The 23,256-nt window shown below is 52.2% G+C and overlaps 5 protein-coding genes across 5 annotated transcripts; all 5 read right to left on the reverse strand.

The window, feature by feature from the left end:
• Positions 1–1,679: 1,679 nt before the first annotated feature.
• VFPPC_03142 (RNase3 domain-containing protein) lies at positions 1,680–5,443 on the reverse strand (the record flags this gene model as incomplete). The annotated part of the gene is made up of 2 exons (XM_018282679.1): positions 1,680–2,215; positions 2,269–5,443. The coding sequence occupies 2 exons, from the start codon at positions 5,441–5,443 to the stop codon at positions 1,680–1,682; spliced, it is 3,711 nt and encodes a 1,236-aa protein (XP_018147247.1).
• A 1,636-nt stretch (positions 5,444–7,079) lies between these two features.
• VFPPC_03143 (ZZ type zinc finger domain-containing protein) lies at positions 7,080–9,899 on the reverse strand (the record flags this gene model as incomplete). The annotated part of the gene is made up of 4 exons (XM_018282680.1): positions 7,080–8,390; positions 8,462–8,670; positions 8,759–9,695; positions 9,777–9,899. 4 exons carry the CDS (start codon positions 9,897–9,899, stop codon positions 7,080–7,082), a joined length of 2,580 nt encoding a protein of 859 aa, XP_018147248.1.
• Positions 9,900–11,841: 1,942 nt separating this feature from the next.
• Positions 11,842–12,309, reverse strand: VFPPC_15612 (hypothetical protein; the record flags this gene model as incomplete). The annotated part of the gene is made up of 2 exons (XM_018293365.1): positions 11,842–12,071; positions 12,288–12,309. 2 exons carry the CDS (start codon positions 12,307–12,309, stop codon positions 11,842–11,844), a joined length of 252 nt encoding a protein of 83 aa, XP_018147249.1.
• Positions 12,310–12,377: 68 nt separating this feature from the next.
• Positions 12,378–12,575, reverse strand: VFPPC_15613 (hypothetical protein; the record flags this gene model as incomplete). Its single annotated transcript, XM_018293366.1, has 1 exon — positions 12,378–12,575. One exon carries the CDS (start codon positions 12,573–12,575, stop codon positions 12,378–12,380), a length of 198 nt encoding a protein of 65 aa, XP_018147250.1.
• Positions 12,576–14,853: 2,278 nt separating this feature from the next.
• Positions 14,854–17,157, reverse strand: VFPPC_03145 (extensin; the record flags this gene model as incomplete). The annotated part of the gene is made up of 2 exons (XM_018282681.1): positions 14,854–16,414; positions 16,520–17,157. 2 exons carry the CDS (start codon positions 17,155–17,157, stop codon positions 14,854–14,856), a joined length of 2,199 nt encoding a protein of 732 aa, XP_018147251.1.
• Between the last annotated feature and the right edge of the window lie 6,099 nt (positions 17,158–23,256).

A 23,256-nucleotide genomic window follows, 5' to 3' on the forward strand; every position in this document is an offset into this window, starting at 1 on the left:
TGCTAACGAGGTCATTGTGCATGTATCCCGGGTATCGAAGGGTTGTAGTGCTAGCAGACATGACCGTAGCAACCTACTCCATTTAGCATAACGTTCGTCTCGAATAAGGAAAACTTGTAACATACCAGTTGATTCGTCTGCTGGAAACTCGGCTCCTGAACATGCAGCCTATCCGCCGCAATGTGCGACAAAGCTCCATTATCCAACACAACCACCGAGTCTGCATTCTGCGTCAACCGCCTCATCGACAAGATACTATTATACGGATGCACAACCACATCTCCCGAATTAGTCGTGTCCGGAAACACAGAATACGTCTGGATAATCTTCTTCGGAAACCGATCATTCAGCCTCTCCAGCAGAAAACTGCCCAGTCCGGACCCCGTCCCGCCCGCAATAGAATGCAGCATCATGAAACCCTCTAGTGAGTCGCTCCCGTCGGCCTCTCGGTCAATCATTTCCATTATGTCCTCGCAGACCGCCTCGCCGGACTGGTAGCCGTCGCCCCAGTTGTTGGCGGCACCCATGCCGTTTTTGCCGACGTAGAAGTTTTCGGGGTTGTAGATGTTTTTGTAGGGACCGGTTTGGATGCCGTTTATAACCTGAAGTTTGTTAGTTTTGTTTTGTTGTTGGTTTTTGTTCCATGACTTGGCTCGGCGTCTAGTGAGATTGAGGCGGGATGGATATGAGGTAGCGGTTTGAACGCACCCTTGGCTCGAGATCGATGAGGATAGCTCGCGGGATATATCTCGTATCATCGCTCTGGTAGTAAAATACATCTTTACGATCGCCGCCTTCCGTCGCAAAGTCCTCAAGGTTGCCGTCTTGACTGATGCCGTGCTCCAGACATAGCTGCTGCCAGAACTGGCTGCCAACTAGACGCAAATTAGCAATTGTGGGTATCTAAAATCTGTCCAAGCGCCCATTCATATTCGTAACAGTTCGTCAGACGCATCAACCCGTATATTGTCGAGCTCGGTGACGATACAAATCAGGTTCTTTGGAGGGGGAGCAACATACTGCTGTTGCCGCATTGCCCGGCCTGGATGGTAATTATTTCCCTGTACACATTAGCCAACGGTCGCACTCATCAAAATTCTGCATTGGACAGAACACAAACCGTGGCATCGTGGTTGGCTGCACAATACAATGTTGCAAGCTCAAAGTTGCCCTGCGCCAAAAGCCAAGACGCGACGACGCGAAGAGCTCCTTCTCTGGCTTGGATTTTAAGAGGACCCCGCCCCCGCGTTTCACTGGTCCTTTTCTCAGGTGGCCCACGAAAGAACAAACTGCCAACACAAAGATAGCAGTTATTCAACTTTATCAAGGTAAGCAGTTGGAAAGTGAAACATCAAAGTCAAATAAACATCTTCGCAGCTTTTATTTTCAACAGGGTATAAGCAATCCAAATGAGCTCTTCAAAATCTTCCATTTGCACACCGCGCCAGCGCAAGGCAGGCCAGTCTCCCTATTCACCATCTCAAATATACACTTCCAACACTACCATCTCCTTGGAATCTCGGAAAAGAAGAATGTAATTACAATGCTCTAGTAACGCCAATGATTTGATGCTCCCTATACCTTACCTATTTTGTGACCAATCCAACTAAACAAGTTGGTATGCGCCTTGCCTTTCCCTTTTCCATGCTCAATGTCTTCCTTCAAAAATAATTATTACTTTACTTCTTATTCGCCACTTTGTTCTTCTCCAAGGCCTCTGTCAATTCCTTGGCAAGGTCCTTGGTTTTGACTTGAATCATCCACGTCTCCAACCCATCCCCCTTTTCGTTCGATGTCGGCACCTTGACATACTTTTCGTCCGGCTTGTACGTCACGTTTGGTAGCAAGGCACGGTTGAGAGCCACATGGCCGCGAGGTTCGGCGCGCAAGAGTAGTCGGACAAGCTTTGTCTCCTTGTGCTGCAGCAGTCGCAGTTGTCCTACTCCTTGGGTGGACCACGGGCTCTTGGACTTGGGTTTATCGTCATCTGACTTCTCCGATGCCGGAACAAACTTCAAAACCTTTGCTCGAACTTCGTGAAGAACGTCTTCGTCGTCATGAACACCGTCCGCCAAGTTAATCTGCTCATGCTTCTCGCCGTCATCGTTGTTCGCCTCGCCGTCCTTGGCAGTGTCTGCTTGAGTTGAGGGCTCCGGGGTCCCAGCAGCCGGCGTCGTGGCCAAACTAGAGCCGCCTCCGAAGTTCAAGGGGGAGTCTACACCCGTCGCTTTAGCGGCGCTATTTTCCGGTGTGGAAAAGGAGACTTACTGGTCCCGGTGGTTGTTGATCCACCAGCTGGCGGCTGGAGGTTGAAGGCCGGGACAGCTTGGTTGGAACCAAACACGGAACCAGTCCCCTGCGGCGCGGCGCCTCCAGCCGAGAAATTGAAAGAAGGGGCGCTGCCAGATCCCGAGGCGCCGCCAAACATGGGAGCCGCGTTGCTGGTGCTTGTGCCTTGGTTTGCGCCGAACAGCGAGCCACCAGTACCGGTTGGCGTTGATGCATTGCCGGTACCACTGCCAAACTGGAAAGGTGAGGAAGTGCCAGACGGCGCAGAACCAGCGCCAAAGGAGAACGTAGCCCCAGAACCGGGTGCAGCAGAACCCGCTGCGTTGTTACCGCTACTGCCAGAAGCGAAGGGGTTGTTGAACCCGCCACTTGGTGCCGTTGCTCCACCAGTACTGGCGCCCCCAAAGCTGAAGTTGAAGCCGCCCGTGCTGGAGGCTGTGTTTGACGATGCACCACCGAAGCCAACAGGGCCAGCGCTAGCGGTACCACCATTCTGCGCAGGTGCTGACGATGCTCCAAAAAGGCCGGTCGAGGGAGCCGCTGGCTGGCTGCCGCCGAAGCTGAAGAGAGGAGCAGAGTCACCATCCGCGCCGCCACTGTTGAAGGCCTTTTTCTTTGCAGGAGAAGGGTCATCCTGTTTCATGGGGCTACCAAACATGTTGTTCGCCGCAGCGCCAGCTGGTGGTGACTTGGGAGCGCCAAACATGGGCTTCGACGCGGTGGCCGACGGACCAAAGTTGAAAATTGGCTTGGGCGCATCTGCCTTTGCCGCAGTCGAGTCAGTCGTTGGCGCAGATGTAGCTCCAAACAGAGGCTGCTGTGGTTGTGTTGTCGGGGTCGTTGCGCCGCTTCCAAACAAGCTGCCAGCAGTACTGGCAGGTTTAGAGCCAAAGAGGGATCCAGCAGTGCCAGCGGCGGGTGCAGTTGCAGACGAAGCAGCGTTGCCGAACAGACTAGCCGCCGGCTTAGGAGCATCACCTGCTGAAGCCTTCGCGGGTTCGCTGGGCTTAGCACCAAACATGGGAGATGGAGCTGACTCGGTTGGCTTGCCAGCCTGCCCAAACAAGCTGGATGCGCTGGTTGTTGTCTCAGCAGGCTTGGAGGCGTCCGGTTTGGCCCCGAAAAGACTTGACGCCTGCTTGGGGGCCTCGGTAGTCTTTGGCGCTTCAGTTGTGGCCGGTTTGGACTGGAACATTGAAGTACCAAAGGGAGAGGGTGCCGACGCAGGAGGTTTGGTGTCGAAGAAGGTCTTCTTGGCCGGTTGTGACTCGTTCTCTTTGTCAGATTCACCACCGTCCTTACTAGTCGCATCAGTGTTGGCTCCAGTTGACGACTCCTTGGCGGAGGACGCGTCTTGTTTTGCTGCACCAAAGATATTGGACGAGGCGGTGCCTTTTGGTGCAAAGATGGAACTACCAGACGCCGCTCCAGAGTTGCCAAACATGGACGAAGCGCCGGCAGGAGTTGAAGCTGGCGCAAACTTGATGGGCGTAGTTGAAGGATTCCAGGTCTGGTCAGCAACAGCCGGTTTCTCCGACACAGCTTCAGAGACGGACTCCGATACTGCCTCTGACTCGGGCTCGGGTTCGGGTTCGGATGCCTCAATCTTCTCTTCAATGCGGACGGGTTGGCCATCGCTGCCCCTGGTGACACGATCGAACAGGCTTCGGCCAGGAGTGCTTTCTCGGGTGTCGGGGGCACTGGACAGACCGGCACCCAGGCCACCTGCAGTCAAGGTAGGTTTTTTGCCAAAAAGACTAGATCCAACCTGCGATCCAGTGTCTCCAACACCACTTGCGGCAACACTGGGCTCATCACTCTGGCCAGCCTCTTGGCTATCGTCTTGGTCCGACTCGGATTCGCTCTCGGCATCAGCATCGACACCGCTGTTCTTAGCGGAGCTGGCATCCGATAGGTACCCAAAGATGTTGCCTCCTGCACCGCCGGGTGCAGATGGTCCACCAGGGGGCTTGAGGTTCGTGAAGACAGAGCGAGCCAAGCTGCTGCTGGCAGCAGGCTTGTTGGCACCAAAGGAGCTTGGCTTGGGTGCGGTAGCAGCAGGTTCCCCAGCAGGTTTGGGCTTGTTGGCAATCTTTTCGAAAAGCGACTTGGCAGAGGACGGCGTCGACTTTTGCAGCTTGGTGGGCTGCTCCTCGCTCACTGATGCCTTTCTCTTGTTCTTGCTCACGAAGGGAGTTGATGTAGTTGCAACAGGAGCAGCCACCGGCCCAGACTCGTCATCCAATGCTCGACGCTTGCCCTTCAGGGCAGGCGTCTCCGAGTAGTCATCGGTAGCTTTTCGCTTCTTGGAGGCAGTTGCCTTCGAAGGGGTCGCTTCGGATTCCTCTTCCTCCTCAGGTTCAGGCAAGCCATGCTCACGACGCCATCTCTTAAGGACATCCTTGGAGGGCTTGACATTTTGGAACTCGTACAGGCCGTACCGCAGGAGAATGATGCTTCGGCTCTTCTCGAACTCCTTTGCAAAGTTGATGACATTCAGCTTCCAATCCTTTCTGGAAAAGATCTCGTTAGCAGCATATTTCAGCCGCCTCAAGTCGAGAATGCAGAAGAATTGGCGGCGTTGTTCTTCATCAAGCTCGGGGGGGCAGAGGTGTGCTAGGAACTGATCAGCGTAGATGGAGCCCTTGGCATTCCATTCCTTGGGAACCTTTTGCGTCAAAACCTCGCCCGTAAGCTCGGAAGGTGGTGACGCGATGCGCATAGGGAACAGTTCCTTTGTTGTGGTCTTGGCCGCCATGCCACGAGGGGTGGCCTGCGCGATAGAGTTGCGGTACATCCGCGAGGGCTCTGGTGTCGCTCCAGGGGCAAAGACCTTCTTCATCGTACTGTTGGGGATGCTCGGGGAAAACGTAGAGGCAGGGGGACTGTCTGTGATTGTGGACGCCCGAAATATGTTTCGTGCCGTGGCGATGGAGCTCTTGTTGAGACTGCTAGCTGGGACATCGTCGCGCGTTGTCAACAGCTTTTTCGCAGATGAAGCATGCGGCGTGCCTAGACGCTTCGCTGACGAGCTCCCAAAGGGTGAGGCAACAGAATACGCGCGCTTCGCAAAGGGTAGCGGAGGTCGAGACCGCGGAGTGCCGTTAGTAGCGGCCTCGACGACGTCGTCGCCGGGAATCGAGAAGGTGACCATCCTTTAGCGGCGAAAGTAGAAGAAAGAAGGAAAGCCCGTGGGAGACGGCGGAGCGTGTCTTGAATGACAAAGGTGAAAAGGAGAGGATGGAAAATTAGATTCCCAACGACGGACACGATGGAAAAAGAGATACCGTCCAAAGTCGTCGGTTACGTTGTGGCGCCGCGCCGGGTTTGGATAAGTTCGCGCGTCGAACGCTCACGAAACTTTTTTTCTGGGGGGGGGAGAGAAAGCGAAAATATTAGGAGTGAAGGACAGGTATGAAAAGGATTTATCCCCCAAACAAAACGGCAAGACCAGCAAGCGGCTCTAAAGAATCTGCAAAACACGTTGCAGTCTAAAGAGATGATGAACTATGGTCTCTGCGACTCAACGGATGGATGCAGACGCGCAAGAAACAGTCGCATCTGGTCGCAGGCCTGAAGGCGCCGTGTGGATAATTTTGGGTGCGGGATGCGAGGAGGACAAAAGAGATGAATGAGTGGTGCTCGAGTCTCGAGTCCTGGGGCAAAGAGTGAGAGGGTCGAGGGTGTTTGAGTGTGGGTGTGTTTGCGGTGCAGCCGGTCGCGCTCTGTGGCCCTTCCTTGTTCTCGCTCCTGCTTCCAAGGTCTGAAAGGTACAAGGGTACTTACGTGCTTGCCTCAACTCAAGCTGACCAGCCGTCAATGTCTGGTGATGGGTCGCCAACCAAGTCCAGCAGGGAAAGAAAAAAAAAATCCAATACGTCCAGCCACCCAGCCAAGCCGACCCTCTTAGAGCCCTGGAGTGTGAATCTGTGCACAATACAGGCCCTCCAGGCCACACAACCCACTGGGAAAAGGGGTCGTCTGTCGCCGTGGTTGGCTGCACCCGCTGAAGCTGGTCCACCCTCGAGCTCCGGTTCGCCATCGGGTGGCCCGCTCACGGGAATCGGGTGAACCACCGTGCGACCACTGACTGTGGCCAACCCAAATAAGTTTGGTTTCCTCATTATTGCTGTGGACGCCTGACCTCCAATAGTCTTGTGGCCTTGTATATGAGGCACCAATTACCCTGAACGAGTTGGCATGATGCAACTCATCAAGTTTCAACTGTTGCTTCTCCGCAGACTCGCGATCCAGTGGTCATCAAGTCACGTACCACTCTAACCGACTGGGGATTACGGTGCATATTGTGTTAGTCCCTACCTCCATTCATAGAGCCTAAACAAGAACCATCACATGATCACTTTACTCCTCAATCTTTTCCTTACGAGATGCCATATTCGTCAGACACTGGCTTACATGCAAATATACAGAAATGCACACAATACCTCCATGAATCAAACACACATCATATCAAGCACTTCTCATTAATAATCCCAAGAGGTCGATTTAAATCCTATCTGGTGACCTAGATAAATTAAACGAATGTAGTTATCTCCCCGGCTTGCTATTTCATGTTTCTCACCATGCTTTTGATATCAAATCATGCCAAAGCGGGAAACGCATGCCTGGGGAAGATGGGCCTATGCCGAGCAACCTTTAAGAGAGCAATAAGAGTGACCAAGGAAAAGTTACAAGTCAACCGTCCGTATAACAACACACACACAATGGCACTTAACCCCTTTGTCCACCATCGTTGCCCATCGTTGCACACCGATACTGTTAAAACATCTCTACTTCTTCAAGAGTTTCTTCTCCTGCTCTTCCAAGAATTCTTCGTCTGAAGCATCCAGAATATCGTATTCTTCATCCGTCAGGAAACCGTCCTCAGAGCCATCCCACTCATCGTCCTGGTCGCACTCCTCGAATCCTTCCTCAGGGGCAGCAACAGTGGTTTCAGACTTGACCTCCGCATGCATGCTGGCGCTTGGTGATTCCTTCTCGAGTTTGGGGAAGATCATTGTGCTACTGGCCTGGCTGGATTCATCGACAGGCTCTGTCTTGACTAGAGTTGGCGGAGTTGTCGGGGTAGGAGTCTTGGGTTTGACCTCAGAAACGGCAGCAGCTCGAACGTTAACCTCGCACCACAGACGATGTCCGAATCGCATGCCATCAGGAGTTGTCAACCGCCAGTATGAGATCATCTTACCAGGGCGCATGGGTGTGCGAAGCAAAGCAGTGAATGAGTATTCTTGTCCAGGGGCGAGAGGGGCATAGCAGACCGTAGATTCAGAGGCGGAGACAAGTTCAGAGATGCCGGCAGGGTGAGTAGAGTCAACGTGGCCCATGTAGTCGCCGCCAACAAATTTGACAGAGCACCCAGCGGGCCAGGCGGTATTGCCTTCGTTTCGAAGGACCCAGGTTTGCTCGAAGACCTGGTTCGGAGGGAAGATGGTACCATCTGCCACACAGTCACGGATGAACACGGCACGAAGCTCCTCCTCCTTAAACTCGGCCTTGGGAGCTGCTGGTGCCACAGCCACAGGCTCGGGTTTGGCAATGGGCTCTTTGGCTGGGCGAGGAGGAGGAATAGCAGCCTCGACAGGCTTGACGTCGACGACGGTTTGCACGGCATTGACGCTGTTGGTGGCCGGGCTGTTAACAGTCTCCGTAGCCTTGGAGCTGGTGCTCGAGCGGTCACCCATGGCCGGCATACGCTTGCCGTCTTGGTGCTCACCAGACGTGGTGACGCTAACGTGACGGACAGGAGTCTTGAACTTGATGAGGGGGTGAGTCTTGTTATGCTCGTTGGCAGGGCTGGCCTCGCAGTTGGCGCAGAAGTCAAGGTCATGGCACACAGCACACTTGTAGCGAATGCCTCTGATGTACGAGGTCATGGCATGAGTGGCACTGCACAGGGGGCCATCGCAACAGATGCCCATGTGGACAGGCTGGGAAATGACGGAGGCGTGCAGGTCTGTGAGCGGCTCATAAATGGCAGCAAATCGGTGATTGGGATGCACAAAGTGAGCATTCTGGGCACACTCGGCACAGTAGTCCCAGTCAGGGCAGTCGAGGCACTTGTGGCGGACGCCAGTGATGTACTGAGATTTTCAGCGTTAGACCAATGAACTTTGAGGGTCAACAAGTCGACATGTCGACATGCTCTACTTACAGAATCACAACCATCACAGATGGCGTGGTGGACCTGATTGCGGCCTGGGTTCATCTTGACACGGATGTGGGTTGGCATCTCAGTGCCGGGCACGGCAGCCGCGAAGCCATGCCTGGGGTGGTGGCCATGGGCATCCTTGGCGAAGCAAGGTTGGCAGAGGTCATAATCCTCACAAGTTGTGCAGTGAAGGAACTCACGCTCAGGAAGTTCTGCGTAGAATGTCAGTAAGCAGAGGTACTCTCCGTGGTAGATCTGACGGCAATCACCCGCCGATAATAAATAAAAGATGCAACTCACCTCGAACACACTGGTTGCATGTGCGCATATTACCAAGCGGCGCAACTCGGGGAGGAAACGCAGACGACCTCGGTAAAACACAAGAAGGGCGGCTGCCAACGTGCATGGAATGGGCAATCGTCCACAGAGTCGGATCGATAACTCCCTTTCCAGGCTCCTGAACCTCAACCTTGACGGGTTCAGCCTTAGCTTTAAGCTTGAGCTTGGGAGCAATAGTCTCGGTTGTGCTGTTTACAATCTGGCCATTGTTCATAGTACGCTTGATCAGCCAGTGGTCATCACTGTAGCATGTAATGCCCTGTTCAACGCAAGACTGGCAAAGATCAAAGTCGCCGTCATCACAGGTGGAGCAGTGATAATGGGCATCCGGAATGTTTTGCTCGCAGCTGTTGCAGCAGACGGCAAACATGGCACCGCTGGCTGGACAGACGGGCGAGAGCGGGCCAGACAGCTTGGGAACACTTGACGTGGTGGTAAATGGCTGGCAGCTGGCCATTTGAGATGTGAGACTGGCGAGCTCGTCGGTAGACTTCATGACTTGTCTGATACGGTCGTCGAACTCGGCTTGGTGATCCTGAATAATCTTGGCAGCCTCCTGCAACAGGTTTGCGTCGTACTGCTTTGTGAGAGTGGTGCGGGATGAGCTGGCGGCATCGAGAGGCGTTGGGTTGGCGTTGACAGGCTCGGGCTGCTCGATGGGAGTAGTTTCGGTGGTCTCGGGAGCGTCTTCGACGGTAACGGGTCGAGGGGATGACCGGTCGCTCTGGGGCAAAACGGAAACACGCAGCTTGAGCTTCGACTTTGCCTTGGCGGCTCTATACAGCTGTTTGTAGACAGCCATGTTGGAGGAATCAAGCATGACAAACGCAGCAGCAGAATCGGAGTAGCGTTCAATCATGATCTTGGTATCGGCGGGAATTTGAAGGAACGTTCGAATCTAGACGACGATATGCATCAGCAAATGCTGCGAGTGAAACATGCATTACCTGTCTCATCTGTAGTTGAGAATAGAACTTACGTGCTCCTCAAGAACGCGAGGAACCATCTCACGCAGAGGCATCTTGGCTCTGCGAGTGACGCCATCGTATGTCACCTTGACGGTGACCATGGCATCAGGGCCAGGCTGAGAAACTGACGACATTTCGAGAACTCTGACGACGTCTATGCAAATGCCAAAGGAGAAAGTCAGCCCAAGGTGATGCTTGTGTTGGTGTTGAGGTCAAGAATGAGGCGGTCTCGAGAGCAGCGGTGGGAGAATGCATAGACTCACTGAGTCGGCGGTGACGAATCAACTGGCTCAAAGGTGCACAAAGTCCAGTGTTCCCGGTCACACAAGCTGGTTCCGCAGTGAACAGGGTGCGAGAGAAGAGAGTTTGGTGTGACTGGATGCTAGGATGGCAAATGGGCCAGACGGGTCGGGGTCTGGTGGGTGGCGGCAGTGGAGTAACTCGAGAACGGAGTACGTAGGCAGACAGAGGAAGCTGGGAGCAGTTACGCGGCTAAGGGTAGCTTGCCCGACGACGAAGGAGGAAGAGCGTCTTCGAAGGAGGCGAAACGAAGTCAACGAGCTTAGCGGTGGCGGAAAAGAGAGCTGAGCTCGAATCTTCTTCACCCTCTTTGTGCCTTGGATGGATTCGCACTCGCAGCAGGAGAAGTCAAGATGTAAAGATCCGCAACACTGCCTTGGGGGGAGCTGGGGGGATGTTAAAGACGAAAAAGTGGAGAGAGATGACAGCTTCTAAGCTGAGAGGAGACGCTGGTCGATAGAGCAGAAGAGGAGAAGATGCTCAAGTGGCTTCAAGTGGACGGATTTGGGGGAGAGGCAGTCTGGTGGAACTAAAAGTAACTTAAAGACGCCCTTGTGGTCCTCAAGTTGCGGAGGTGGAGGTTTTTAGTGATTGGGATTAGTCGGGGTCTGATGAAAATGGTGAAAGTGGTGGAGCGGCCGCGGCCTTCAATGTTGGATAAGTCAATCCAGTCTGGTGCCATGCACAATTAATGCCTGCGGCTGGGGCAGCTGGGGTTAGGTCTGGTTTGTTCAAGTCTGGTTTGGTCAAGGTCAAGGTCAAGGTCCGCTTCGATTTTGGCCATTTGCTCATTTGGACGACATGACAGTCAGTCTCCTCAGTCGAGATGTCTGTGTCCTCGCTCAAGCGTAATTGCGTTGCTGCCGATGAGGCACTTGGTCTTGGCTCAAACCACACGGGTATAGCTGTCCGGTCCTTCAATGTAAGCTTGGCTCGTGTGTCATGATACAATACCGTGAACTTGAGACTTGAGAACCACTCATACCCCAGCTCGTGGTATGATCTGGTCCGATCCATGAAGCAAAAGCAGAGCGGCACCAACAACTTTTCGCTCCGCCCCCCCGTGAAATAAGGACGAGAGGTACTGAACCGTGCGGATGAGCGGCTTGACCAGATTGGCGTCTGTGATTTCAGTCGATGTCTTTCCAGGAATTATTGACTGCATCACAACCACGCGTGGCAAGCCTCTAGAACGGGTTTTCTTGCTTCTTTTGACTCCCTGACGTATCAAATTGATGCTGGTTGCCCGCTCATCTATTTCAACCGGCTCAGCCAGGACGACTCAGGAGACCGGATCGCCTGCTTCTGACATCCAATTCGCCTCAACAGGGGCAAAATATTGGCCACCTAGGCAGAAGAGCGACCACGCCGAGTCTGAAGAAGGCTGCTGAAGGGCAGACAGACAATCAAAGCAGCTCCAAGGTGGGGTCTGGTCTGGTCTGGTCCGGTCTGGTCTGATATCACTTGCTTCGAGCTGTCTGGTCTGGCAGTTGTCGCTCGAGCAGCGATGTGCTGGAGTTTTCCTGTTCTCTGAAGTCCTGCATAAGACCCCAATCAAGACACAGATGCGAACCCGAGCATACCTCCCACCAGTGAAGGAATCTCGCTCAGGATACATGATCCTGTCTTGGCACTGGTACAGTACAGTAAGCCTCTTGTGCCCGGTGTCCTCATTTCGTGTTTCGTCTTTCATCAAGCTTCACGACTGGTCTCTAGCTTGCATTGCATACTCCATTGTCCACGCAAAAGACCTGCCAAACATGTCATGGTCCATGGTCAAATTGACCTCCTCCCCGCGTCGCCTGACTTTGTGGCAGATGCAAAGCGGAGACTCGCTCCACCTACAAAGTTGAGCTGCCCAGGACTCGCAAGTGCACAAATGCAAGTGCAAGTGCAGGTGCAGCTCAAGCTTGAGACCCGCTTCTCGCGTCCGCCTTTCCGGCTGAGCCACCCGAGCAAGATTCCACCTTGAGCATCAAATGCAAGTGCACAAAACTTGAACAAACCTATTTGTGTCGACCAGGCATTTCAGAGTCAGAGTCCATGGATGGAATAAAGTCCATTCAATTGCGACTTATATCCGGCCAACCATGCAGCGCGCCTCGTATGCGAATTTAGATACCAACCAAAAAAATCTGTCCTCAAAAATAGCCTTTCTCAATGACAGCCCCCAAAGGATAACGTCAATGTTCCGCACACACAACCTTGATCTTGAACTCAGCCAGGCATGCAATGAGACGTCATGTCTCGACAAAGCACAGTGACGACGACGTCCAAAACGCACAGCGCACAAACAAAAGCTACTACCCTACCTACCAGACCCTACCTCGGCACTCACCTTTGCTCGCTGGCATTTTCTGTCTCTGTCGTCTGTCTCTTTGCCCATCCCATCCCATCCTGCAATCGCTCTCGCCTCCATTTTCGCCTGATACGCGGATCGAGACCTGCGGGGTCGGTGGCGGAAGGTAGGCTGCCGTGACGCGAAGCCCGATGAGATGAAGCCTTCTCATATTCCACGGAACCTACTCCGTACTGAAAGTGTTTCCTTGTCTCACCCTGATACTACCTGACAGCCGGTTTGCTCTCTCGACAGGCCAAAGTACCATGAGCGGACACCTCCAATCGCAGGCTTGTAAAATTACAAATCTACTGCTAGCATGAGACGAATCTTCCTATAAACGCTGGGAAGTGTACCCAGCAATTTTTTGTTTGGTCGTTTCATCAACAGGGTACAGTAACCTTGGCGCCAGCGTGGGCAGAACCCACATGAGCTCAAGCTAGGAGCTATCTCATGGACCCTAAATCGTAGTGTTATTTTATTTTCCGGACACATGGTGCGAGCTCCTCGTTCATGAAGCTTCAGGCCAAGACAGAATATTAGTATCTTGTGTTATGAAGCATTGTGTCATCATTGAGTTCGTGTAGCAGCCCTATCGAGTGCTGCTGGCTAGAGTTAGTGTGCGAATGGCCTCATGCAAGTGTCTCGCCCACGAACATTGAAGCAAACAACAAAAATGCTGTCATATGGAATAACCTTTTTGAAGGGAACAGACTTGACATGCCCCATCCTGAACACAGTCAAGAAAAGCATTCAATCTAACAAAATGCGCCGATAAGAGTCAACCCAACGCGGAAGCTATGCCTAAAACTTGACACATCCATGTCCCCCAGCAACTCCCTGCCTACTAGGTACGTACCTAGGTAGTTAACAAAACATTCCACCACAAAGCTTCACTCAACCAACATTGAAAATCAAATCCTCATCTGCTCAGGAAACAGCCAGGCCCAAACACCACCCCCAATCCAGTCCAATCCAGTCGTCTCAAACGACCAGCCTGAGACGCCCACCACCTCCCACCGACCAACCAAATCACACATCCAGAGTAATCATCACGACGAACCAACAAACCCTCTGCCGTGCCGTCTTGCTCACACAACATTGCAACGCACAGCCACATGCTACTCAAAATGCCCAGGACGACATCCAAATCATCCAAGGGAACTATCCAGCTACACCAAGTCGCAGATACGCACGTCCCAGTTCCACGCCATCTGTCACGTCAGCCTCCAGTGCGACACGGACTGGATCGATCGAAAAACTGATTCAGCCTGTATTCGCATTGTATCTGTCTGGTACCTCCGAATTAAAGCCTCGCCCCGTGCTCACGTCTACCTTGCATTCATCATTGACAAACATCGTGAGAGACACGCGTAACCGGCCCTACGTCACGTAAAGTATTGATGAACCGCATAAAGCACTTCTTCTGCTCCGACAGATCCGATGCTATTGACTGCTTCTGGGCAGGTATCTCATCACTTTGAGTTGGTACCTCACCCTCCGCTCGCATCTGGTAACATCTGTCTGGTGTGCCTCGTGTTCGGTGTTCAAAGGGATTATTGCATTCCCTATTGGCTGCCACTGTCGTTTTGATTGCACATGAAACCAACTTGATGCCAATCACAATTACTCGCAACTCGATACACTTGAAGCTCAATCCTTTGGATTTCAGGTTTCCTATATAAATGCTCCCAGCACCCGTAACGCCGCTGCCATGAACAGCTACAGAACCAACAGAGGGAGGCAATTCACCTCCGCTCCAAAACTAAGAATGACGAATAAACTAATCATGCCAAAGGAGGAGAAAAGTTACAGCCAGAAAATCAAAAGGAAACCAACCCCCGATTTGAGCTTCTGCTTTCCATACCACAGACCCTCCAGGATATCCTCCGCTTTCGCAAGCAACTCAGCAACAGTAACATCACCTACAATTCCTTCAACTAGAATAGGTTGCCGTTTGTAATCCAACTCCACTCCAAGCTGCAAAAATGTTCGCTTATTACCATCACTTCCACGACCAACACTACACGTTGCGTGGGTGCCCAGAGAAGATCCTCGCGATATCCCCATCATTTCCCATACAGGAGACACAAAATCAACCGACAAAGTAATGGATAGGCTCCTCCACGATAACAATCCGGCTCCATGGAAAGGGCAAAAGGGGAATAAAATTTTGTTTCAAAAAACCCATGATTTCTTTTTTGGTGCAACGCTCCAGCAAAACCCAAACAATGATACCCAAGAACCTCCAACCCCAATACAAAAAGACGGCAAAGAATAGAGAAGGTGATGAAGGGGGAGAGACCAGTACAAGTAAAAGGGTAAGGAAAACAGTTCTCCGCACACAAAGTGAAGCGAGAACAAGACTACTACAACGTAGGTATTAAATCGGCAAAATGTGAAAGAGGTTGAGAGCAGGTAACATGGTAGCAGCTGAATGGAGCACAGCCCTACTGTGGATAATAAACCATTCCGGATGCATGTTGAGGGTAGTAAAATCCGTCAGGGCTTGGCGTCACCATTCCTCCCATGCCCATGACACTGGGTTGGTACCCTTGGGGCGCAGAGTATGGCGGTGGGTAGGAACTGACTGGCGCAATCTGACTGGCATCGTAATAGTACACCATACCGTTCACCTCTTGCGCCACCAGGTTCGAACCAGATGAAGGGTTATGCCCGTGGCCGTGTGAAGCTGGTCCTTGATCCGGCTGTCCCTGGGGAGCAAAGCCTCCAGACACATTTCCAGGCTGGCCACCGGGTACAAAACCAGGCGCCGGTGCAGATGGTGTCATGTTGGGCCCAGAATATCCAGAAGGATAGTAGTATCCCTGCTGCGGCTGGGTTGGGTACACTTGCTGGCTATAGTACTGCGGCTGCCCGTACGTATGAGGTTGGAATGGTGCAGCATGAATAGCTCTCTCTGGGATGTGAGACAGTGGTGTTCCAGTTGACTGTTGAGAGGGATACGACGGCCTCCGTGTGTGCGGTTCCTGCCCGTACCCGTTGGCTACCTGCACTGGAACCTGCTGGTGGAAGGCTCCCTGGAAGGCTTGGGAGCCAACTCCCTGCGTCATTGTAGGAGACTCAATATCCGCAACAGAAATGTTCTTCTGTGGCCGGGGTTGGTGCATAGGGATAGAGCTTGGCCGATTCTCCTGTACCGTCGGTTTCTGAGGAAGAGGGTGCGTTTGCGGCGGGGGAATCTCGTTAATCGACGACTCTGCCGCATCACTCGGCTGCTCGGTTGGTGGCACATGAACAGGAGCATGTTCCTGGGCCAGGACCGGTGCCGGCATGTGGACAGGTACTGGTGCCGGTACCTGCACAGGCATGGGAGGTTGAGCTGCAGCGCTTGGTGGGAGTCGGACTACGGGTCGAACGTTATCAGCTGGCATTGGTGGCCTAGAAATGACGGATCCTGTCGGAGAGAACATGAAGTCGCGCTCCTGGGCGACAGATGATCGACGACTGAGAGCCACGCTGGGCGAGTATGCGCTTCCATAGTAGCTACCCCCGAAAACACTGGTCCGCCTCGAAAAACCGCCGCCGCCGATGGAGCCCCAAGTAGACCTAGGTTTGCCGCGCATGCGCTGTTGGTTTGGCCGAAGGGCACGCGGGATGAAGGTGAAGGATCGGTCGGAGGCAGGGAAGATGTAACGCGGAGGATGGTCGGGCAAGGAGATTCGGACAGGCTTGTCTCGCCGCAAAGGAGGACGATGATCAGGCAATTTGGTATACTGCTTCACAGGTATGCCATGGAAGACGGCGGGAGACTTCATTCCCGGTAGTGACACACGGACTTGAGCATTGCCGATATGTTTTTCGGTGGATAGGGTCCGATTGATGGGCGTAGTGCTTGGCTCGCACGTGGGGATGAACCCATTGCCGTTGGGCGGCCCTTCATCATCTGGCATCTGTCGAGGTCGACGAGGAACGGGTTGGGCAACTGTATCGTGCATGTCGTGAGTCCATTGGGAATTTGTTGTTGGATCCGAAGGGTGATGCATGTGGCTAAATGGGTAAAATGGTCAGCATATCATCAGGGCCCCAAGTAAGATTATGATTCGGAAACGCAGTACTCAAAGACACAAAGGAGGATCATTGTCGGTGACGTACCTGAATGGAGCAAAGGGGCCGCCGACACCATAACGGCCGCCCCTTCCTCTCCCTCTCCCAAAAGGTCTGAAGCCGTTCGCGGCAGGCCCAGCGTGTCTGTGGTCATGCATGAAGAAGGAGCCCCTATTGGGCACAAAGGCTGGATCCTCGTCTCTCCGGCGTTTATAATCCTCGTGCTCCTGTCGTCGCCGCTCTACGTGGGCAGCAGGCTGTTGCCGCATGGCAGACGCCGAGCTGACGATAACGGGGGCTGAAGGAGACTTGGGCGGCGACACCACGACCTCGTCGAACTGCATCTCTTGAGGGGGCGCGGATTTATCGGCAATGGACAAGCCGTGCAACATCAAGTCTGTGTCGGAGACTGGCTTCGCATTGCCGTTTGCCGCAGTTGATGCAGGTTTTGCTGAAGGGCCTTTGGCGGCGCCGCCATTTGCAGGTTTGGAGGCATGAAGCGACGTTGGTGAAGCTTCATCGATGTTACTGGTATCGCTATCTTGGCCGGCATCATCGTCATCGGATAGTGAGCCTTCGGTCAACGAATCGTCGTCAAGTTCCAGCGCATCTGGACGACCGTCATCATCGCCCTCATCTTCGACCCGGCGCCTGTGGCCGATCTTTCTGCGTCGTGGTGCAGGCATGCTGTCGCGTGGGTTGTTGGCTTTGACTGGTCGACCTCGCTAGGACAGCGAGAGACGACAGACGGACGGAGTCGTCAGGGACGAAAACACACTCAAGTCAGGAAGACCATGCGCGGCAGGCTATGGTGATCGGCGGCAATGACTGGAAAGTTGTGTGTTGATGGAAGGAGGGTTGATGATGCGCAACCTGCCCTGCGGTGCGTGAAGAAGGAACGCAAAAGAAGGGACACAGGGAAAAAAAAGACTATGACGACGAAGAGGAGCAGGCTAAGAACGGAGGGATGCCCAGCGGGTGGCCCAGCAAGAATAGACCTTTAACTGGCACTGGTGCAGAGATGGCTTGGGGGTTGAAATGACAGGGAAAAAAGGAGGAGGCCCTTTGATTAATCGCTTCCCAGGCCGAGACGATGATGGGGGAAATGGAAGACGAGGATTAGGAATCGGATGAGGGAGGAGCAGGCTGTGATGATGTGTTGTTGATGGAGCAGTAGACAATGGGGACGGCTTGGTTGTGGTCATGGACATGGGCATGGGCTTGGGGCCTGGGTTTAGGCTTGGGACATCAGTCTGGTGGATTTGGGAGGTGGGAGACGGAAGGTGGGCACAGGAAAGAGCGACCGGGAGGCTCTGACAGATGGGCTTTGGATCCAGTCTGGTCCAGTCACCGCTGGCACTGGGTGCAAGACCACCAGTTCCATTGATCTCGCCAGGCTCCAGTTAACACCAGACACTCCCAATGCCATGGCTCCATGTCCCAGTGCCCCAAAATGGCTGGGCGTCTGGTGTCTGGCGTTCAATGTTAGTGGCCCAAGGCGCTGGCAGCCCAGCACTCGAGGACATCTGGACTGGACATCTGGAGGCACTGGGCGAAGGGCCAGTCGCTGGTACAGCCACGCATCCGGTGTTCTGCTACAGGATCATTGTGAGCTGTCAAGTAAGGTAAAAGGACAAAGTAACTTAAGAATGGACTTGACCACTGAAGTGTCAGTCCAGGTACTAGACTTCGTGCGGACTGGCCTCGACATTTTTAACATTGAAAGTACTTCGGCGCCATACTGCAGACTGGGGCCGCAACCCAGTGCCATTAGAAGGTTGAAGCCAAGTCTGGTGCCAGATTGACCTGACCTGACTGGATCAGGCACCGCAACAAGGCACCAATTCGCCATTTTGCCTCAAACTCTACCGCCTGTCACTCTCCTGCTCCATCAAATACTTTCAACAACAGATGCAATGCTCAACATGGCCATCTTCAGACCATTGCCATCGACCAGGCACTGCCATTCTAATGCTGTCATCATCAGCTTGACGGCACTGGAGCATTTTGCAAGTAAATTTAACGACCAGATTCAACGTGGAGGCTCCACGGCAATCAATGCCATGGCATCATCGACCTGCAGCTCGAGCACCACATCAACAACAGTCGCCTCCAATACTTATTCATCAACCGTTGCTTCGACGCTCACTTCACAACTCGGTGCGGCCATGTGCCTTTAAAGTTTAAAATTTCTCGCGCCGACGTGTGCCACTGTGTATGTACACACTCTGTTGAACAGCCCATTCAGTCTGTGCCAAGTCATCCTCATCCTCACCCTCAGGTCCTCTTGGAAGCCACGGCATTTGACCTGACTGGCCGCCAACTGCCGCTGCATGAAATGCTAGACAATTCTGCTCCGTACTGTCCTAAGACCACACATCAGTCTACCCACCGGCCATCGCCGACAAAACTTGCAAGAGAAGAGAAACCGAAAAAGGAAACCGAAAAAAAAAATTCCAGAATAACAGGTGTCCTGTCTCATCATAAGTTTATGCTGCCCTCTGATTTGATCACTTTCTACGAAATACCAGCATGTCGGAAACAAAACGAGCAGCGGCCTCGGCAACAGCGATTGTCCATCGTCCCAGTTCCAGCCATTCAATCTCATGCAATCCAATTAACTGAACCCGAAAAATTCCATCACCACTGGGCTGGCCAGCCGAAAAGCCCGACTTGGAGCCAATTGTCGTCAGTTGGCCTACCGGCTTGTGAAAGCCAGCCAAGCTCCTTCTGTCGATGAACCGTACCGTCCGTCATTGGCCACATCTTCTGCGTGGCATCTGCCTAATTCGTCTCGGTGTGAAGAGCAACAATATTCAATTGATGTCACCAGCCATACTTTTCTGCCTCTGCTTTGCTGGTTCCCTTCAGATCTGACAAACCAGCTTTTCGCTCAAGATGGGATGGGCATCCCCGCTCTGGTGTGTTGCATCCACCCATTGCATCCCAGAATTGTAAAACAGCACAAAAATGAGAGCATTATGCACACCGTGCCAAATCTTTATTTAGCACTTTCCCGATCTGTTTGCCGGGATTTTGTTGGTTTGCTAAGAACCTCTATTACGTCTTGATTGTATCAGGTGAGAAGGTTCGCTGATCACATCTGGTGGGAGCATGTGTGATTGGCCGTTGAAACGCTGTCGACGGTTTTTCAACCCTGGTCTTTTAACGGGATTGTTGGTCCGAAAATATCATTCCGCTGTTGTTTACAGCATATTGATGAGATGGTGCGTTGCTGTATGGAAGAGTACGCAGATATTTACGCGGCTTGCCATGACGTTTCGACCCCCAAGATATAGGGTAGCTCATGTCATCTAACCCGTCTATGACAAGGTGCTCAACTACCACCAGGTACCTGAGTAAGCAATAACTAATGGAAGTTATGGGAAGAAGAATTGGTAAGCAATGAACTCTGACCGATTGAGTACCTAGGTATCTGGGTAAGTAGGTTAGACATGCGGTTGGCTCCAAAGATGGCCGGTGCAAATTTCAGCTCATGAGAACGTACAGCCACATGCAGACTTCCGAATCGGCAGACAGACTCTGAATTACTGAATCCAGTCACCGTCAGTGGCAAAGGTGTTTCCAAGCTGGACAATTAACATTACCATCCAGTATTGCAGCCAACCAGATATGTGCAATGACTTGATGCCCCGACCTAGCTGGGTAGCTGTGCTACAGGGTAGTATTTGCATTGAGAACAATCATGAGCTCGTTCCAGTCTATCCAACCTTTTTAGACGAGTCAGTAAGTCGTTCAAAGTAAAGAAGGGCGCAATAATGCCGCGTTCGTTACCAAGATGATCGGGTATGCACAAACCTATCAAGGCAATTGCTCTCTTCCTTTGTACGCGGGTCAACCGTGATAAAAACTTAACATGTGACTAGCGATGGAGACTCGATGGAACAAGATCACACTCGGAAGCATTTAGAGCGCCAGAGAGTAGAGCATTGCTCATGAAGACATATCAATGTGTGAAAAGATGACACTCGCCCAGAGTCGTATCAAGAGGGACAGTGTTCAAACGTTTAATGCCGTGGAATTATTGCTTGTGTACTATGCCCGACAGCTCGTTAAAAGTAATCACACCGCACTTTAACTTCCTAAATTTTATTATGGAAACCATTAGAACCAGTTGCTTATAAGTCTACGAGAACAAACCCCATGGTGTCTGCTTACTGCTGAGACGATACATCAGAGACATATGAGCTTCCAGATGAGAAGACGAAAAGAGTAGAAGGCAATTTATGTCCAAAGTAGGTTTAACAAAGATCCGTAGCGAATGCCTTTTACGCAAATTACCAATATCGTGGTAGGTCATACCTACATGGCACCAGTACTAGGTAGTTACCAGCCAGCTTCAAGGCAGTACTTGTCGAAGCTAGGCACATAAGATGACAACAACACCACAAACAAGCAGCAATACACAGCATCACCTCACAGACACCCCATCCGCATTTCAAGCACAGGACTTCCACGAAACTGCGTGGCGCAAAATACCACCGAGGCGTATTGCAAAACTTGGAATGTGCGCAGCGATGGTGAATCTGTAACCCGCGGTGGCGTTTCCCTATGCAAGGCCCGGGGCAATATCTGCCTTTTTCTTTGTTGCTTGGAAATATTGAGGTCAGCAGTGTCTGGTATTGGGACTCTTGTATCAATGGTCCCCTTCCTGTTTGGGAGCAAAGTTCCAGCGCCACAGCCGAATGCCATGGCCACAATTTTTGTTTACCAGGTCATTGCGTGAGTGACTACTTTGATCCTGCGACTGCATGTGCAGTAAGGACGTATTAGCGAGGACCATTGCGTGCAGAAAATGGAGCGTGTGAAGATCCAGGACGTTCAAGCTAAGCAGTATCTTTGCGAGCATCTAAGCAAAATAACACTCATCAACACCAGTCATCTACGAACCAACCAGCCCTAAATCAAATCTAAAAATAATACCACAAATCCAAGAATCCCAAAATCCAATTCCCACAAAATAAAATCCATCCAAATAACCAACAAAAATCCCTCCCTCCGCTTTACCCCCGAAAACCAAAATGACAGCTCCATGTCCCCTGCTTGGGAGCTTCAAGCCCCCTGTCCTTCACCCTGGCAAGGCCCAAGCTTTCCCCGCATTTTCGCAATTGGAGCAAAAAGAACGACATGGACATGCGGACGCAAGCCATTGAAAGAGCAGCACGCGAGCATCACCTCATCCAGACGACAAAAGTCAGATCAAAAGTCTTAACCGAAAGAAGTACAGGACGCGCTGTCAAGGTACGCTAGACACAACAAAAATAAAATACGATTGGGGGCCTATGGCGCCATAAGCACGGCGCCACACGGTCTCGTCTCGTCCCGTAGCCCTGATGTATGTCTTGCCCGTGAGCGAAGTTCCAAGTCAAGTTTGACTCAAGTCAAGTCAAGTGAGGTCCATGTCTGGTCAGACTAGCCCGTGGGCGTACCGCGACCCCGCAATACAAAGAACGACGTTCGAACCTCGACTGACTTTACTGCGTCGACTCATGCGCAACGTGGCCCCCAAACCATGCAGCTGCAGCTGCTTCTGGTCTGGGTCAATGGTTGCTGTTTTATCCTCCGTGAGCTGCGTGTGCCTGGAGAGGGTTTGAGCAAAAAAACAAAAAAAGCAACCTTGTACAAGATAAGGACTCCGAGAAAAGTCAATTGCAGGACATGACACGCCGCAACGGGCCGCTAGTCTGGCACAATATTCAATAGTATTGCTGTGCCGTCTTGGCCATGACGCCGGATATTTTCTTTTACTCTACGCTATGTATGGAAACTGATGACGGTGCAGAAATCCGGATTGCTCAGTTTGGACTTGCAGTGTTTCTCTACCTTGAAGCGGGGAAGGCGAACAAGGGAGCTCTGCAATATGTGCGATAAGTTGCTGGGATGGATGCAGGTCACATTGAATAGAGTTAGTATAGAATCTTGGATCATCATCACATTACCAGGGTCTACGATGAAATAAACACCAGCTGAGCTTTCCCTCTGCTCCTCCATCAACGTGCCATTAGACCACACAATATATTCAATACGAAAATAATAAAAAAAAAAAACAGGTCACATTTTCCAACCACCAAACTCCAAACCAACCAACCAGCCCTTACTTCATAGTGTCGTCACCAACCTCAGCCCGCAAACAACCACACAACCGACCCCCTAAAAGACCTCATCATCAACTTGACCCGTTTGATCCATCAACACCCCAGCCCATCACCATCCATCCCGCAGCAGCCGCACCAAAAACGCCCGTCTGCAGCCCTCCAGATGTCCCCCCCATTCCCACCACCCCGCCCATCACCCCTCACGCGGCCGGAACCAAAATGAATGCCAATGCCCGTCTGGTCAACCACTGACGCACAACAAGTCCACTCTGCTTTCTCAACCTCCGATGGATGGGTGCACCAAAGAAACAAAATCTACAAAGAGGCAAGCCGAACCATCTGCACTCCGACCAACCAACACCTCAGCCGTTTATTTTCTTGCATCCACTACCCACCAGCCAGGGGACCGTGACGCCTCGCCTTCCAGTCTGGTCAAGTCCATGCCTTTTTTTTTTATTTCGCAACAACCACGACAACCTTGCCGGCCACTTTTGATCTGCTGGACCTGTTTATCATATCTTATTCCCCCCCCTCCCCTCCCTCCTACTATCATTCTTGTTCCCCTTTCCTTATCTCTTCTTACTTATTACGAAATACCTACCATCTTTCAATATTCCCGACATCGACATATCCGCAGACATCGTCGCCTCACACCAAAACACCGACGTC

This window comes from Pochonia chlamydosporia, chromosome 2 (assembly GCF_001653235.2).
Source record: "Pochonia chlamydosporia 170 chromosome 2, whole genome shotgun sequence".
In the NCBI taxonomy this organism is placed as follows: domain Eukaryota; kingdom Fungi; phylum Ascomycota; class Sordariomycetes; order Hypocreales; family Clavicipitaceae; genus Pochonia; species Pochonia chlamydosporia.